The sequence below is a fragment of the Juglans regia genome, chromosome 10 (genome assembly GCF_001411555.2).
Source record: "Juglans regia cultivar Chandler chromosome 10, Walnut 2.0, whole genome shotgun sequence".
Classification (NCBI taxonomy): Eukaryota; Viridiplantae; Streptophyta; class Magnoliopsida; order Fagales; family Juglandaceae; genus Juglans; species Juglans regia.
Window position 1 is genome coordinate 11379783 of NC_049910.1, and position 18553 is coordinate 11398335.

General features: G+C 37.3%; 2 protein-coding genes across 3 annotated transcripts; one reads left to right on the forward strand and one right to left on the reverse strand.

The window, feature by feature from the left end:
* Positions 1-7257: 7257 nt before the first annotated feature.
* Positions 7258-9137, reverse strand: LOC108990718 (UPF0481 protein At3g47200-like). Of its 2 annotated transcripts, XM_018964769.2 has the most exons (2): positions 8333-9137; positions 7258-8206 (listed from the first exon to the last, which is right to left on the reverse strand). In XM_018964769.2, the coding sequence occupies exons 1-2, from the start codon at positions 9081-9083 to the stop codon at positions 7467-7469; spliced, it is 1491 nt and encodes a 496-aa protein (XP_018820314.1). In that variant the 5' UTR covers positions 9084-9137; the 3' UTR covers positions 7258-7466. The 2 variants fall into 2 exon arrangements, with proteins under 2 accessions (XP_018820314.1, XP_018820313.1); XM_018964768.2 differs by having other exon boundaries at positions 7258-9137.
* An 8606-nt stretch (positions 9138-17743) lies between these two features.
* Positions 17744-18292, forward strand: LOC118349636. Its single transcript, XM_035695131.1, has 2 exons — positions 17744-18105; positions 18226-18292. Exons 1-2 carry the CDS (start codon positions 17744-17746, stop codon positions 18290-18292), a joined length of 429 nt encoding a protein of 142 aa, XP_035551024.1.
* Positions 18293-18553: the final 261 nt, after the last annotated feature.

An 18553-nucleotide genomic window follows, 5' to 3' on the forward strand; every position in this document is an offset into this window, starting at 1 on the left:
ATAGATTTTTTCTTTCCAATTATGTAGACAAAAGAGTGGTTTCATTTTAATTTCAATTAAAAGACATTAGCTCTTGATGATTAGGGCTAATATCCATGAACAGCTTTTGGCCATCCCTCGTCGACCCTATCCAACTCGTCAAAGCTATTCGTCTGCATCGAACAAACAGGCCGAATAATTCATCTTGACTTTATATATAGTAAACAAAATTCATAGTCCAAATTGCACATTTTTTTTTAACTCTTGCAGCAGCAGATTAGTGAAAGCGCTCTAAATATGGGTAGCCACTGCCCATCCATACTCACAGGGTTGTTTCGCAAAAATAAGCATTCAAGAAATTTTTAAATTTTTTTTTATGATTTTATTATCAAATATTATTCAAGTACAAAATATTATTCAATTTTAAAATTTTAATTTTTTAATTTAATTATTACTTAATTATTAGTCAAAAGCAAAAATCAATACAATTTTTATAAACTTCAAAATAAAATACAAAAACAATTCTTCTACCTAGAAGCTGGTAATTAGGACTGTAAGACTATCGGTCTGGACTGGACCGAATCGATAGTCTTATTAGTCAATCTCGGAGTGTGATTTTTTTGGAGCGAACCTAACTTAGCTCATGCATGCATGAACAAAATTGATCACAAGAATACGAGAGGATCGAGCATTTATATATATGCCTTTGCGTGCAGATAGCTCATAATATAATATTTGCAGCAACGAAAAGGTTTCAATATGCATGCATATATTCGACGTGGATCAGTAACATCGATCGATCATCACTGACTCAAAAAGCTCGTCTTTCTTTTCTCATCATCTCAGATTCTCATGTCTGTTGATCAATTTATAAGTACTCCGCCACGAAACTTGAGCCGAAGCTCAAGCTCTGCCAGCTCAACGATGAGACAAATTAAGACACAGATCGAGTAGTGGAGATTGAAGAATATTGAAAGGGTACATAGGAATTATAGTGTAATAGATGAGGATATTTCTTCTGAAAATTAGAAGAGAAATTTAGTTAAAAATGAATTAAGACGATGTTTGGATAGTGAGTTGAGATGAGATAAATTTAGATGAAAGTTAAATAAAATATTATTAGAATATTATTTTTTAATATTATTATTGTTTTGAAATATGAAAAAGTTGAATTATTTATTATTGTATTTTGTATGAGAATTTAGAAAAGTTGTAATGATTAGTTGAGATGAGATGAGTTAAAAGCTTTTTGTATTCAAACCTCCCCTAAATGTATTTATTTAAGAGATTTTTAAAGTGTGCAAGTTTCGTACATGCAGTCCTTTTAAGAATAAGTAGGGCGTGTTTGGTTAACAAAAAAAAAAAAAAAAGAAGCCAAACCCATCACGAATAACTTATGTGGCAATGGCAAACTATTAATATAATTATTAACATGCGCACAAATAAAGAAAAATAAATATAATTATTAACTGCGCACAAATAAAGAAAAATAGTAAGAAAGTAGAATGTTCAAATCGATTATACATCTACAAAAGATAAAATCAATAGTAAGAAAAATAGAGAAGTGTTACAATTACAAATTTTTTTTACAAATATAAGGTCACAAATTGAAATGATTTCATATATATGATATATATATATACACAATATTAGATCTATTTTATAATTAAAGTAAATTTATAATCTAACGTACTATATTAAGCCATGTTAATTTGTGAGTTTATTTTTAGGTAGCAAATGCATAAAATCCAACCAAATTGATAAAATTAAAAAATATCATCATTTATAATATCCCTAAAAAACTAGTTATTACTGTACCAAGATCTCACAATTTCAGTAATCCCGCTAAATTATTCATTTGATAGGTACATATTTTTTGTGTAGCTAAATTATCTTTCTTTCCATGTATAAATCATTTAATCATGTTTATATATATGTGTGTATGAGATCAATTAGAAAATATACGGAAATTATTCTACCATTTATATATACAGAAATTCTTTGGACTATCACGATGACCCTTGAGATGTTTGGCTTGATCTTGAGTCTCAATTTTGTCATGGCAACAACATTCGTCTCTTCCATCTTAAAAGAGAAATTTCCAACCTCCACCAAAACCAACTCTCCATCCCTAACTATTACAATAGCATCAAATAACTTTGGGATGAACTGGGCAACCTCCAGCCTCCCACCAATGCCAGCACTTTGGAGAAGAGAGCTGAGGATGAACATGTCTTCCAGTTTCTACTGGGACTCAACGATTCGTTCACTGCTCTTCAAATCCAAATCCTCGCCATCGACCCTCTCCCACCTCTAAACAAAGTCTTCTCCATCCTCTTTCAAGAGGAACAACAACGCCTCCTACAAGTTTCCCGATTGCCATCGGAGAACCTTGCTCTTGCTACTTGGTCTTCCCACACCAATCGACCACCAATCAAATGCACAGAATGTGGAAAAGACGATCACCTCCGTCATCGTTGCTGGCTAATCGTCGATTACCCTTCTGGCCGTGAGCCACACAACAACCAAAAGCCGTCGCTCCTTGGAAAAACCCTTATTGTTGCCAACCTCGCCGGATCTAGCTCGACCCAGGTCCCAGGCCTCTCATCGGAAAATTACCAGCAACTCATGAACCTCTTTCGTTCTGCTTCTCCAACTGCCAATTTCGTGGGTAACTCCTCCACGACAACCTGCCTTTTCGACCTAGAACAAGATTGGATTATCGATAGTGGCGCTAGGGATCATATAACCACTGCCAATCTTTTTTTCGAATCTCCGACAACCACCCATGGCTCGGTCAATTGGACTTCCCACAAGAGAATCCATTCCCGTTGAAGGCATAGGCTCGGTTCCTTTATTAGAAACGCTAACCCTCCATAATGTCCTTTATGTCCTTGCCTTTTGTTTTAATCTCCTATCTGTCCCTCAACTCACTACTCATTTATCATGCGTAGCAATTTTCTCATCTTCTACTTGTTATTTCCAAGACCTCAGTTGAAGAGGCTGATTGGAGCAGGTGAAGCTTGCAATGGGCTCAATGTCTTTGGCCCCAAAAGTCCTCTGCTTTCTCAGTTCACAATATTGACAATAAGACATTATGACATCAACGTTTAGATCATCCTTCTAGCTTTACTATTCATAATATTTTTTATAGTCTATATACTCTTTCTCATTGTGATACTTGTGCTCGTTCCAAGCACACCCACTTACCTTTTCAAATTCATGCGAATAAAAGTACAATTCCTTTTAATCGACTATTTTGTGATATTTGGGGTGATTATTATACCGCTTTTATTTGTGGCGCACATTATTTTTTTACTATTGTTGATATTTTTTACACACCACATGGATTTATTTAATGCGTTTTAAATCAAAAACTTTTAGTCATTTAATGCATTTCTTCGCTCTTGTTAAAAATCAATTCAAGTCCACAGTTAAGATTGTCCGAACTGATAATGGCCAAGAATTTCTTTCCCATAATCTCCAAACATTCTTTCATGATCAAGGCATCATTAATGAACGTACTTGTGTTTAAACTTCTTGATAAAATGGTGTTGTAGAACATAAACATCGGAACCTCATGAACTTTGCTCGGAGCCTTCATTTTCAGGCACATTTACCTCTTAAATTTTGGAGCGAATGTGTTCTTACTGCTACATATCTCATCAATAGGACTCCTAGTCGCTCTCTCTAAAATCAAACTCTTTTTCAACTTCTTCTTAACACTCCACCTACCTATACTCATCTACGTGTGTTTGGTTGTTTTTGTTATGCTCAGGCTCTTACTGCTCATAGAGATAAATTTTCACCCAGAGCATCTTGTTGTATCTTCCTCGGTTATCCTAGCAACCGTAAAGCTAAGTTATATAACCTTGACACTGATACCATTTTTTATTTACGTGATGTCACCTTTCATGAAGACCAATTCCATTTCCAACATACTGTCACTCCACATCCCACTAGTCCCACAATTCTCCCTTTACCTGTTCCAGAACCTATTCCTCCTTCTACTCCATCACCGGCCATACCTACAGACTCTGCACCCACTACCATTATTTCTTCTCATCCCCACCGCAACATTACTCGTCCAACATACCTTTTTGATTATGTTTGTCCTACCATACCCACCGAGTCCATTGCTTCTTCGATTGTCGCACAATCCTCAAGTACTTCTCATCCCTTATCTGCTTCTCTTTCATACTCTCATTTTTCACCTGCTCATTATTCATTCTTAACTACTCTTACTACATCTGTTGAACCTACCTGCTACTCAGAAGCCACCCGTCACTCCCACTGGAGTGAAGCTATGGCTTCTAAACTCCGTGCCCTTGAAGAAAACTCTACTTGGACACTTGAACATCTTCCTCCTGGTAAGAAACCCATCAGTTGCAAATGGGTTTTCAAGACCAAACTCCGAGCAGACGGCATTATTGAGCGCTACAATGCCCGGCTCATAGCCAAAGGCTACACTCAAGTGGAAGGAATAGACTATCATGAAACTTTTGCTCTAGTAGCCAAGATGACCACAGTTCGCTTTGTTCTATCCGTTGCTGCCACAAAAAATTGGATCATTCACCAAATGGATATCCACAATGCTTTCTTGCATGATGAACTTAATGAGGAAGTATACATGATCGCACCACTCGACTATTGTATTAAGGGGAGACACACGTCTGCCGCCTCCTAAAATTACTCTATGGCCTCAAGCAAGCATCCCGGATTTGGTTTTTTAAACTAACATCTGTTCTTCTTACTGTATGTTTTGTTCAATCTTAGGCCGATCACTCTCTATTTACTTTGATAACTGCTACCAGTCTCACGATTGTTCTAGTGTGTGTTGATGACATCTTGGCTGTCGGCAATGATCTCTCTCAGGTCACTTTCTTCAAGACTGTTAGTTCCACTCACTTCAAAATCAAGGATCTTGGACCTCTCAAATATTTCCTTGGACTTGAAGTTGCTCAATCCCCTTCAGGCATTTTTCTTAATTAGCAAAAATATGCATTGGACATTCTTGCCGATAGTGGTCAACTTGGCTCTCGTCCTGCTCCATTTCCCATGGAATAGAACCTGAAGCTCAACGACACTGATGGTGATCTACTTCTTGATCCTTCTCCTTACCGATAGTTAGTTGGACGTCTCATTTATCTCACCATAACCAAACTTGATATAGTCTTTGCGGTGAATATTCTCAGCCAGTTCATGTATACTCCTCGGATTCCTCACATGACAGCTGCCACTCGTGTTCATCGCTACATTAAAGGCACTCCAGGCCAAGGCATCTTCTTTTCCTCTTCCAATGATCTTCATGTTAGTGCTTACATAGACTCTGATTAGGCCAGTTACCCCACTAATCGACGCTCTACCACCGGTTTCTTCATTACTCTTGAATCTAGTCCTATTTTGTAGCGCATTAAGAAATAGACTATAGTCGCCCGATCGTCTACAGATGCCTAATACCGAGCCATGGCTGTTACCACCTGTGAACTAGTATGGTTACAACAACTTCTTCACGACCTCAGCATCCCACACAAAGCTCCCATGACCCTCTATTGTGACAATCAATCTGCCTTCTACATTGCTCACAATCTTGTTTTCCATGAGCGCACCAAACATATTGAGATCGACTGCCACATTAGCCGTAATAAACTCCGTTCTGGTCTCTTCGCCACCTCTCACCTTCCCTCTTCCGAGCAGATCGCAGATATCTTCACCAAAGTCCTGGGTCATCATCTCTTTCATCATTTGTCTTGCAAGCTAGGCATTACGGATCTCTATGCGCCAACTTGAGGGGAGTATTACAATACCAAGATCCCACAATTTCAACAATCCCACCAAATTAGCCATTTGACAGTTACATATATATTTTTTGTATACCTAGATTATCTTTCTTTCCATGTATATATAAATCATTTAATCATGTTTATATATATATATATGTGTGTGTGTGTGTGTATGAGATCAATGAGAAAATATACAGAAATTATTCTAGCTAACATTTGTTTCTTGACACTAGTCATGCGGCCTTCCATATTTTCTATTTTTTCAGTTATAAAAGCCTCAAATATAAAATACAAAAATAAAAATAAAGTCCTATATAGATATAGCTAATATCGTTGGAAGCAACATGAATATACTATTTCGTTCTGGCCATATAGTTGCCCACAACAACATGGTTAAATCTGGTAATATTGTTGTCCTAGTTTTGAATTGGCGGTATATACTTAAAAATTACTTTAGTCCATTCGAAGAATTTAGGAATGTTGCTTGTTAATGTCGTGTTTCGCGAGTATGAGTAACTTCACACTCCTGTTATATGATGTGAGTTATTTGGAGCCTCCGGTAGTGTTCCGGTGCGGCTGTACGGTGATAGTTCGTACGTCTATGACGGTGGATGGAAAATAAGTGCAAGAAAAGTAAAGAGACATGACACAAGATTTACATGGTTCGACAATATGCCTACGTTCACGATGTTTGTGGAGGGAAGTCTCCAATATAATATATATCTGTTTACAATCACTTATGGATCTTCATGTCTCACTGTACAGAGAAGGTTGTAGCTCTTCCTCAATATATTTCCATTGATTCCCTATTGATTCGCATGTTCATCGTCCCGATCTCCCTATTTTATCAGTCTCTAATCACTAAAAATCTCTCTTTCTATGTTGTCTGAGTCTCTCTTTTTATAGGCTTGTCTAACCTCCTATTGTACATGCCAGTCTGCCATGAGTTGGCAGATCTCCCTTGCATGAACACTCTTCTTTCTTCTTCTGACCATCTGCCACTTTACAACCTTAATATCTCTCTTGTCTCTCTATTCTCCCTGACATCTGCAATGTCTCACTTATGTCCCTTCTTATCTCTTCCTGATCTCCCTTTTTATCTTTAATAATGGCTTGGTGGGTTGGACCTAATTTTATGAGCTATTGGTAATTTTTTCCCTCACAGTTGCTTTTATTGGAAATTAATTCCTGAAATCAAATGCGCACAGTTTCCCGATGCAACAAACTATATATATTTCATGAATTTGCGCACACATATATATAGCAATATTGTAATTTAAAAATCTAGCAATATTGTAATTTGCTGTATATATATGATTCCATTATACAAATATTCTTAGTAAGACTTCCTTTATCCTGAAAATTGAAAAAGAAATAAAGATGTTATGTTCATAAGAAAATATATATAATATAGGAGATGAGAAAGATGAATACCGAGCACGCACCTACTCGGTACAAGATATACATATCTGAATCATATTTTATTTCATCTCAAACACGACGTTGCACAACCAAAACAAACAAATCAATACACTAATTAACATGGTCTTAGGAGGAATGACCATATGCGAAATCATGACAAATGCAGAACTCTTAACAACCGCCCTATCGAGGCAAAGAAGCCATTTCCTTTAGATAAGATGATCATAGATGCATGCAAAAGAAAACCAAGAACAAATTAATTATTATGAGTACCAGCTTCGATCATCCCTTTCGTAAGTTTTGATCGAATTTCTCGCAGAACTTATCGCAGGGCCCGGGGGGAGAGTCCACTGCGTACCAAGTCTGAGTGGCACTCAGAGCAAGCGCGAATAATGCGCCAAGAAAAGCAAGCACCGTCCAGGGGCTGCTGAAATGATTGTGAAAGAATTCACCTATCCATTTCAAACAACGGTTGTCGTAGTACTCCTGAATCTGCCACTTGACATTCTTATACTCGCCCATGTTAGGCACTAAGTCGGTGCCAATCTCATTGAAGAGCTTTGCCACTTCTTCGTCGCTGCCGAGGTGGTTGAAGAGTACGCGTGCTTTCCTTAGTACCTTGACGTCGTTGGCTTCATCGATGAGTAAATCGAGGAAGGATATGTACGAGGTGATGCCGAAGTCATTTTGGAAGTCCAGACACATTTCGTAGGCTATTAAGTTCAAGAACTTAGGCCCCGTCGAGTCATCCACTATTAGTGGAGGAAGCGAGAGGAATCCCGGGAAGAAGTTGAATTTTCTACTAAAAGATATGTCTTTCAAGGAATTACCTTCACTTCGCTTCACATGGATTCCTGCTGCTATAAGCTCCTGCATGTTGCGATACGATTGAGAATCATACGATTGCCAATCTGGGTTGTTCTTTTGCTGCGTCCGTGAGGGCTGCTTTTCTGTCTTTGGTTTTCTTGCCGGGCCCAAGAGACTTGTCCTCAGAAGGTCGAGAAGATGGGTTGGCTTTTTACCTTCTCCTGATTTTCCATCTTGTTCTTGGCTTGGTTTTTTAACTTCTCCTGATTTTCCATCTTGTTCTTGGATTGGCTTTTTACCTTCTCCTGATTTTCCATCTTGTTCTTGGCTTGGCATTTTACCTTCTCCTGATTTTCCAGCTTGTTCTTTGATCGATTGCTGATTCATTTGTACCATATTCTGGTTAATTCTAATGAATTTATCAATCGATTTCTCTAACTTTTCTTTCATCTGGCTCAGGCTCATTAACTTCTCGAGGAGACGATAGGGAACTTGGTTCTCCAGCAAGAACAAATCCTGTTGACAGAAGGCTACACTGTCTTGTTTTATATTCAACTCTTTGAGCTTGCCTTCAACAGCAAGGTATATGTATTGCAAGATTGCGCAGCCGTCGACGACCAATATCCAGGCGAGATCAACATCATTATACGTCTTCGTCACCTCCTCCTCGAAGCACTCCCTGAGCTCCTTAATAATCTTCTCAATCTTATTGCATATTTCTTTAATAGTCTTGCCGCTACTTTTGACAAATCCTTTTGCCAGTATAAGCTTGAACGTCTCTGCAAGCTGATACTTTTCCTTTCCATGATGGATAGGACCCAATGATACCACTCTTGGCTCATAGTACTTGACGAAATGTTTGTGATCTCGGAGTAAGAATATAACCTTCTGTATTTTTGATGTTTTGGATTTTGTTCGGACTTCACTGATCTCCTCCTTCTCAAACAATTCAAACCTTTCCTCTCTGACACTGGATTGGACTAAACCGCTCTGCGTCTGTGCCTCCTTAACGGAAATGACAAGTTGGTCGCGGCCTTGGCTTGTTTCACCAATGTCGTCTATTCTGATCACACCTCTCTTCGATTCGGCCATTGCAAGTAGCAACGCAGTAGTACTTCAATCTGGTAATTAATATTAATTGCTGTTCTATAGTTCTTAGTAGTACTACTTTTGGAAACCTTAGTTCGAGAAATTTGGGAATGTTAGCTTATTAATAAAGCTCGGAATATTTTTCATGACTTGAGAAACACAACAAGTTTGGAATATACAGCACTACTTTTGGAAAACTTGAGTTTGACAATTAAATATAGAAATGTTGCTTTAATATACTCGAAATTAAAGCTTGGAATCATATTATACACACACATCACTGAAGCAACTGTATTTCATGGCTTGACAATATTGGTACGTAGGCATTCTTCATTGGCTTACAAGAAAAAGAACTAATATAGCAATATTGGTAGACTGTGGGGAGAGAGAGAGAGAGAGAGGCGTCTGGACTCTGATTAAAACATTTACCATATTTTCAACTTTATTTACAATATTCCGGCCTGTAAAAGCCGGCACTGTGGCACCCAGCTTTCATAATATCTCACACACTTCATCACATTTATAAGTTATTATTAAACGCATACTACTAAATCTAATCCACTCCCAATTATTTAAGACTGACTTCACACCCAGCTTCCTCTTCGATTCCAATGCTCTGCCTCCGTCTGCTTGTTTCACCAGCTTCTTCTCTGACAAAACTAACCTTCCTGGAGAGTGACTCCTCCATGGATATGACATGCTCTATTCCGGCCATCGCAAGATCTAGATTGTAATCATGTATGCGCCAAAACAACTTCAGTAATTGTAACGTTCCAAAAATGGAAGGTCCAAACTACATTATCTATATTTTAAAAGGACTAGTCAATGATATGATTAGAGTCTCATTCAAACTTTATAAAGAGCAATAACTTATCATTCTTAAACAATATGAGATCCTATACACCATCTATCTTTATTCTTATTATATGGGATATCATAATAGTGTTATGAAAATATTAGCGGTCTTGTAACGGGGTCACCTGAGCTTTAAAAATGTCCTAATAAATTTACGAGGCAAGTGTTGTAAGACTCACTTTACTTTATGTTTCTATATATATGTCTCTCGCTCCAAACTTTATTATTCAGACTTTAAAAAAGCTAACTTCCTTGTAGTATACTCCATAGTACATTGGCATTACTAGCACGCTTGGTACATCTTTTTTTTCAAGAAAGGAGAAAACATGTTACACGAGGAGTCTTGCTTCAAACGATCAAGAACTATATATATATATGTGTGTGTGTGTGTGTGATGCAAGTGAATTAAATAGTACTTCAGTAATACGGAAAGTAGCTTGGTTTTGATCTCATTTGCTTAATAATTAACACCTTTTAGTTATGATTCTATCCATCATAGATCATCCTCCGTCAAGCCCGGTTTCAGATATATTTGCGCATATTAATACTTACAAGGTTTCTTTTCCGAGAAAAAGGTAAAAAGATCATACAATGGCGCTAACCGTTCTAATTATTAACATAATTACACCAGAAATAATACTATATATATATATATACTACACAGTTATATCTTAATTCTTGATTTCATCTCACTTTATGTTATTTTTGAATTATCTTTTAATTTATTGATAAAATAATTCAAGAGTTGATGGAGAATGCTAGTTTAGTATATAAAACAAGATTTAACTATACCCTTTTGAAAGAAAATTTGTTTCTTTTTCAATTATTGTTGTGAAGAATGTAAAACAATTTAAGACACTTACCTATAGTTAATTAAGGTACAAATTAACTAGAAATGTGAGACAGGCCTTTTAATATGGCACACATGACCGGATTCAACATTTTGGAGAGTTTTCCTTTTCCTTTACTTTGAATAGGTAGTCATGAAGAATGACAAGTTGAAACGAAATTGAGAGAGAACGTACAACTTGTATTTTTGTATATTAAACTGTACTTTGAAAGACCCTATTAGATGCATGCATGAAACCTGAGAAAGAAGGAAATTACAATAAATTATATATACTAATTGATTTATACAATAAACTGAATATGGTAGAAAATAAGTCATATAATCATACATATGCTAGAATATTATGAATATATTTTATCATAATATGGTACTATTCAATTTCCAAAGCTAAAATATCACAAAAGCTTCATGTGTCAAGGCGTTTTGGTTTTTTCCTCTCTCTGGCAACGAGTGGAGGGGTGTCTACTGTCTGGTGCAGTTTTCATGTGGGTTCTTGAAGTGGAAATCTCTGTTTCACTTCATTGTTAGGATGGCTGCTAATTTACATGATTTATACAAGCGATTGTCTTTAACGGATCAGGAGAATGATAAAGTGGTGGTCGAGTTGCATAAATTGGATGATATGCTGTGGAGTGGCGGCAAGTGTTTGATTATGTCCCTTCTTATTGACAAACATTATAACTGTGAGCTTTTTAAGATCACGATGAAGAAGGCATGAAGCTTAGTTCATGGTGTTCTGTTTTGAGATCTCAATTCCACTCTATTCTTAACCGAGTTTGAAGATTCTCGTGATAAGGAAAGGGTGATTTGAGCAAGGCCTTGGTCTATTGATAAACACTTGGTGTTGATGACAGAAGTTGATGGAAGTCTGCAAGTTAATCAAATTAAAATTTCTGAGGCTCAATTTTGGATTCGCCTTCATGATCTTTCTCTATGGGCTAGAAACGAGTACATTGGTAATCTGGTTGGTGGAAAAATTGGACAGGTAGAGGAAGTAGATGTGGAGAAGGATGAGGTGGCTTGGGGAGATTATTTGCGAGTTAGGGTCACACTTGATGTTACTTAGCCTTTTATGAGGGGTACAAAACTCTCAATCGGGGAGGGTGATCCCATCTGGATTCAATTTTCTTATGAACGTTTGCCCAATTTATGTTATCGGTGTGGGCTCTTAGGGCATAGTGAGAAGGAGTGTGGTTCACGGGAGGTGGAGGAGGAAGGAGGGCATTGTCGTCTGGTGATTGGCTATGGGCAACAAGTTTTGGTGACAGACTCAAAACTGGGAGGTCTTGGGAAAATCGTGAGCCTCACAGACCACCGCAAAAATCGTCTTCAGTGACTCAAACAGGAACAGCTATGGAGGCAGGCGGTGGTTTTTTGGCAGATAATGACAAAGTAGTTAAAGTTGGGTATTCTAAAGTATCAGTTGAAACTATGGCTATGGACATGGTGAAATAGGGCGGAGGTAGTTTTAAGTGCAAAGGAGTTGGGGGGGCAACGTGAAGGACATGTTTCAGATCTTTCTGGGCAACAGTTACAATAGGGTTTCGAAACTTCTGGGACAATTGCAAAGGTTATTCAACTTGGTCAAAAAGAAACTGAACAGGTGGGAAATGAAGAAAGGACACAGAGACTTTCTGATGAGTTTCATGTGATTGGACCAAGGACATCTAGTGGGCCTAAGGAGAATGTTATCAAGTGGGCTTGTTTCGTGTACTACGGCTGCAGGCCATGAAGTTAGTATGGGCTATGTATTGAAGATTCAACCCGATGGGTCTAATGGCTGTAAGTGGAGGAGGTTGTCGTTTTTGCATGAAATGTCAATTGCTCAATCTAGTTCTTCTCAACGACTCCATCGTTCTAGAAGCAAAAAATGGAAGGGGACTTTCGAGAGAGAGGATGTTGCAGTAAGACAATCGAAGAGAGGGGTTGTGGTTGTTAGCCATGAACCTGAAGCTATGCGATTGGCGGAGGCTGTTGAACAGCCCTCCGGGATCAATGAAGACCCTAAGTTGGAATACTTGTGGGCTTGGGAACCCACGGGGCATTCGGGCCCTCTGCAATTTAGTGAAGAGGGAAGCTCTCGAGATCTTATTTTTACAAGAAACAAGATTAACTGCTCGTGAATTTGAGGTATGTAAATTTTGTTTGGGTTTTTCAAGTTGTTTGGTTGTTGATTGTATTGGTTGGAAGGGGGGAATTGCTCTTCTTTGGGGAAATGAGGTTTGTTTATCTGTTTTGAGTTATTCTCACTATCATATTGATACTGCTATTGAGGATGACCCTGAGAGGGGGTTATGGTTTCTTATTGGGATTTATGGGCGCCCAGTGGTTAATGAAAGATTCAAAAGCTGGAAATTATTGAGAACCCTTTGTAGGAATCATGATGAATTGTGGCTTGTTTTGGGTGATTTTAATGAGTTATTGCACCATCATTAGAAATGGGGTGGAAATCCAAGGCTTGACTGGCAAATTTCAGCATTTTGGGATATGGTGGATGATTGTACTTTGAAAGATTTGGGGTTTAGAGGCCATAAGTTTACTTGGAGTAACCGTAGGGGGTTCTAATTGTTTTTATGAGAGATTGGATAGAGCTTTGGTGAATTTGCACTGGTTGAATAGATTTCCTTTTCCTGTCGTTACCAATGGTTTAGTTGCATACTCAGATCATGTCCCAATATGGGTTAATGATGAGGGGCTAGGGAGTTTCACAAAAAAAAAAAAAAAAAAAGTTTAAATTTGAAGCCATGATTGTAGGCAAGAAGACCTGTGAGGACATTATTAGAAGAGTGTGGAGGAGGGTTGGTGAAGGTCATAGCATGGGGGATGTAATGGATATGATAAAGGAAAGTGGGAACTAATTACACACATATGGAACAGAAACTGCTTTAGGAAGGTGCAGGAGAATCTATTATTGGCCCGGAAGCATATGGAAAGGGTACATGATCTTGGTTCTATGGGAGATAATCTGGAGGATCTTAATAAGGCCCAAGATGACGATAAAAAATGGTTGGAAAGGGATGAATTGAGGTGGAAGTAGAGATCTAAAGTACTCTGGTTAAAGGAAGGTGATCAAAATTCCAGATATTTCCATATGAAGGCATCTCAAAGGCGGAAAAAGAATAATTTGGTGAAAATAAAAGATGTTAGTGGGGTCTGGCAGTTTGGTGAGCAGAGGAACAAGGTCATTTTGGATTACTTTGAAGAACTTTTTACCAGTTCAAATCCGATTGGGTCTACTGATTTTCTGTGTCCTCTTGCTAATAAAGTGACACCATCTAAGAATGAAGACCTTGCTAAACCTTATATTGAGGCTAAGGTTGCTGCAACTTTGGCACAAATGCATCTTGGTAAAGCCCCTGGACTAGATGGAATGTCATCTATGTTCGACCAAAAATATTGGAATGTGGTTGGCAACTCTGTCACTGAAGTTGTGTTGTCTGCTTTTAATTCAGGTGCATTCCCTTATACTCTTAATCATACTAATATCATTCTTATTCCTAAGAAGAAGACCTCAGAAATAGTTGCTGATTATAGGCACATTAGCTTATGTAATGTGGCATATAAGTTGATTGCAAATGTTGTGTCTAATAGGCTGAAATCTGTGTTACCTTTTGTTATTGAGGAAAGTCAAAGTGCTTTTGTCCTGAGCTGTTTGATTACTGATAATGTGCTTATTGCCTACGAGTTAGTACATTATCTAAAGCACAAAAACAAGGGGAAGAAATGATATATGTCTATAAAATTAGATATGAGTAAGGCGTACGACTGACTTGAGTGGTATTTCATACGGACTGTTATGACAATAATAGGCTTTAACATGACTTTCATTGAGTTGATTATGTTCTATGTATCTCCAGTTTCCTTTTTAATTTTGATTAATGGGGAGGCTAAATGATCTATTAAACCAACTAGGGGTTTGAGACAAGGGGACCCATTGTCCCCTTATCTCTTTCTCCTATGTACCGAGATTTGATAGCTTTGTTGAAGGAAGCAGGATTAAGGAAGCAAATTTATAGTATTCAGATTTGTCGAGGGGCCTCAAAAACCCTAAGAATTTCGATAGCCTACTTTTTGTTTTGTTTTTTTTTGCAACTCTAGAACAATGAAACCCTAGACTTAATTTAAAGATGCAAGAATTAAAAGATAGAATCAGACCTGATTGAAAACATTGCTCTGAATACATAAATTAAGATGGATGATACAGAGCAGTAGAGTGAGAATATTTTTCTTACTAGATGCCACATCAACAATAAGGTATGTAGTATAATCATTGATGAGAGAAGTTGTATTAATTTGGCTAGCACTACTTTAGTTGAAAAATTAAATTTACCTACCTTGAAACACCATAAACCATACAAGTTGCAGTGGTTGAGTGATTGTGAGGAGGTTAGGGTAAATAAGCAAGTGTTAGTTTTTTTTTTTCAATTGAGAAATATCAGGATATGATGTTTTGTGATGTAGTGCCTATGCATGCATGCCATATTTTGTTAGGGAAGCAGTGACAGTATGATAGGAAAGTGATCCATGATGTGTTAAAAAATATGTACAATTTTGAAAATGATGGAAAAATAATTAAACTTGCTTCTTTAACTTCAACACAAGTCCATGAGGACCAACTGAAACTAAAAAGTGAGGTTGCTCAAAAAAGAAAAAGTGAAAGTGAGAGCGACCAAAAGTGAAAAAGAGATTGAGCTAAAAAGTAAAAGTAAAAGTGAGATTGAGTTAAAAAGTAAGAGTGAATGTGAGATTGAGGAAAAATGAAATAGTGAGGCCGAAAATGTGTGTGTGTGTGTGTGTGTGTGTGAGAGAGAGAGAGAGAGAGAGAGAGAGAGAGAGAAGATGAGGGTGAGGTTGAAACCTCAAGAAAAAATGGGAATGAGTTTTTAAAAAAAATTGTGAGGCCGAAATTTCAAAAAAATAGGATAATGAAAGAAAAAAAGTGAGTGAAAATGAAAAAGATAGTGAAAGGAAAAAAGAGAATGAGGCCGAAACATCAAGAGAAAGAGAGAGTGAAAAAAATAGAGAGGTGACTGAGAGTAAAAAAAAAAAGAGTGGAGTCACGAGAGGAAAAAGAAATAGAGATTGTAGAGAGAAACAAAAAAAAAAAAAGTGAGTTTTTATGCTAAAACAAGCTTTTATACAAACGAATTTAATGAATATTTGCCTAGTGTTATTTTTTTGTTGTTGCAGGGATATGAGGTCATGATTTTTAGTGGTGTGTTTAGTGGATTGCCACATATTAGATAGATAGAGCATTACATTGATTTTGTGACAGGTGCGACAATCCTTACCCGACCTTTATTTAAAGAACATGAGTCATTGACGTACTTGAAGAGACAATGTAAGTTGAATAGAATGCATGTCAAGTGGGTGCAATTCATTTAGATATTTCCTCATGTAATCAAGTACACACAAGGTAAGGAAAATTTTGTGTTGATGCTTTAGCAAGAAGGTATGTCCTTGTCATCATTTTAGATGCAAAGTTATTGAGACTTGAATATGATAAGAAATTGTATGTTAATGATGATGGTTTGGCTAGTGTGTATGGAGTACGTGAGAAAGCATCGTTTGGTCAGTTCTATAGATTAGATTGGTGTTTGTTTAAAGAGAGTAGATTTTGTGAGCCTACTAGTCTTATGCGTGAGTTGCTTGTGCATGTATTTGGTTTGATGGATCATTTTGGTCTCTTATGGGGAAATGGGGAAGATTCTACAATATGAGAAGTATCTTGGACTACCTCCTTTGTTGGGTAGGTCAAATAATATAGTTTTTCAATCTGTTAAATAGAGGGTTTGGCAAAAGTTTCAAAGTTGGAAAGAGAAATTACTTTCTTAAGGGGGTAAGAAAGTTCTTTTAAAAGCTATTACACTTTCTATTCCAACTTATAGTATGAGTTGTTTCCTCCTACCTAGTGGATTGAGCACTGAGTTGGAGGGGCTTATGGCTAAATTCTGGTGGAGTAAAAAAGAAGATGAAAGAAGGATTCATTAGTTGAGTTGGGGTCGGATGTGTAAGAGGAAATCAAAACGGGGTTTGGGTTTTAAGGACCTCAAGATTTTTAATCTTGCTTTATTTGCCAAGTAAGGTTGGAGATTGCTTCAAAATGAACATTCTTTGCTTCATAAACTATTTAAAGCAAAATACTTTCCCAAGAAAGATTTTTTGGAAGTAGGCTTGGGTCCTAATCCTTCTTATACGTGGAGATGCATTTGGGATACTAAGAAGTGGTTGAGAGAGGGTTGTAGATGGAAGATTGGGAATGGGGAAACTGCACATTTGTGGACTGAGAAATGGATTCCAAGGCAGAGGGCTTTAGAGCATGAGGGGTTTGAGGTTCTTGAGGCAAACAGAAATGATGTAGTGGCTAGTTTGGTTGATGAGTTAACTGGTTGGTGGGATATGGACAAGATTAGATCTCTCTTCAATCCAAATGTAATCACATATTTGTTTAAAATTGTGCTGTGTCCAGGGGCAGTTGCAGATCGATGGATATGGGAACATGAGCAAGATGGAAGGTTTTCGATAAAGACCTATTACATTTTATTGCAGATCAAATGAGGCCTAATCATGCATAGTCTTCTAATATGAGTGATCATAAGGGTCTTTGGGAGGCATTATGGAAAATGGCAGTGTCTAACAAGATTAAATTATTTGCTTGGCGTGCATGCAAAGATGGACACCCTACTAAAGAGAACCTAATGAAGAGAACCTGATGAAGAAGTAGGTTGTTTCTGAGGTGCATTGTGATTTTTGTTCTCTCCCCCTAGCAGATCTTAATCATGTAGTAATCAGTTGCAAGTTTCTTCATGAGTTATGGAACCAATTGTTGCCCAGCTTGGGTTTTAATGTAGACAGAAAGGCGGTTGATTTGGTTATGCAAATAAGTAAGAGGAAAGATCAAGACATGTTGGCTCTATTTTTTTCAATAGGTTGGTGACTATGGTATAGGAGGAACAAGATGGCATTTGACAAGGTTGTGATACATCCAAAACAAGTTGCTTATTTTGTTCTGAATATTTTGAAGAATTATCAAGAGGTTAGAGGGCTATGTTTAGTTCAGCTGAAGCAACATCTCAAATGGAAGCCTCCTCCTACGGATGTTCTCAAGCTAAATATTGATGGGGCCATGTTTGTTGATCTAAGGAGAACAGGTGTTGGTTTTCTTTTGAGAGATGCAAAAGGAGAATTGATTGTGGCAACTAGTAAGGCAGAGTTTGATGTTGAAAATCTTGAAACTATTGAGTTATTGGCTGTGTTCCGAGGCATCCAACTTTGTGCTAGCAGGGGTATTCCCAATTTGATAGTTGAATCTTATTCTTTGTTAGTTGTTGAGTCTTTACAAAAAGACAATATGCTTGATTTAGCTCTAGGGGTGTTATTTGTAGAAGTCAAAAGACTTAAGAGTTGTTTTATTTCTTGCTCTTTTACTCATGTGTGTAGAGAGGGTAATATGACAGCTCACAAACTTGATAGGAATGCATGGAATGTTGTGGATTGTGAGAATTGAGAGGGCTGTATTCCATTAATGAAGTTTGTGAGATGCCTTGTTTGTCTGCATGACTGTTGCCAATACTATTTTTGACCTGCTATGTGCAGCACACTTGAGACTTGCATTTTTTATAGTGGATTCCACTTTTCTTTTCTTTTCTTTTTTCAAATTAAGGAATGCACAATATTTGTATACCCTATAATTATATTTAAAATTATTCTAGATTTGTGGATTTCAGTAAATATACTGCGCATGCATGCCATCATCTTTTGATCTATT

Excerpts from the sequence above, each read along its gene's own strand:
- LOC118349636 (XM_035695131.1), top strand. The coding sequence starts at position 17,744 with ATGGCATTTGACAAGGTTGTGATACATCCAAAACAAGTTGCTTATTTT. Across the intron at positions 18,106-18,225 it reads ATAGTTGAATCTTATTCTTT|AGAGGGTAATATGACAGCTC; the intron begins GTTAGTTGTTGA and ends TCATGTGTGTAG.
- LOC108990718 (XM_018964768.2), bottom strand. The coding sequence starts at position 9,083 with ATGGCCGAATCGAAGAGAGGTGTGATCAGAATAGACGACATTGGTGAA.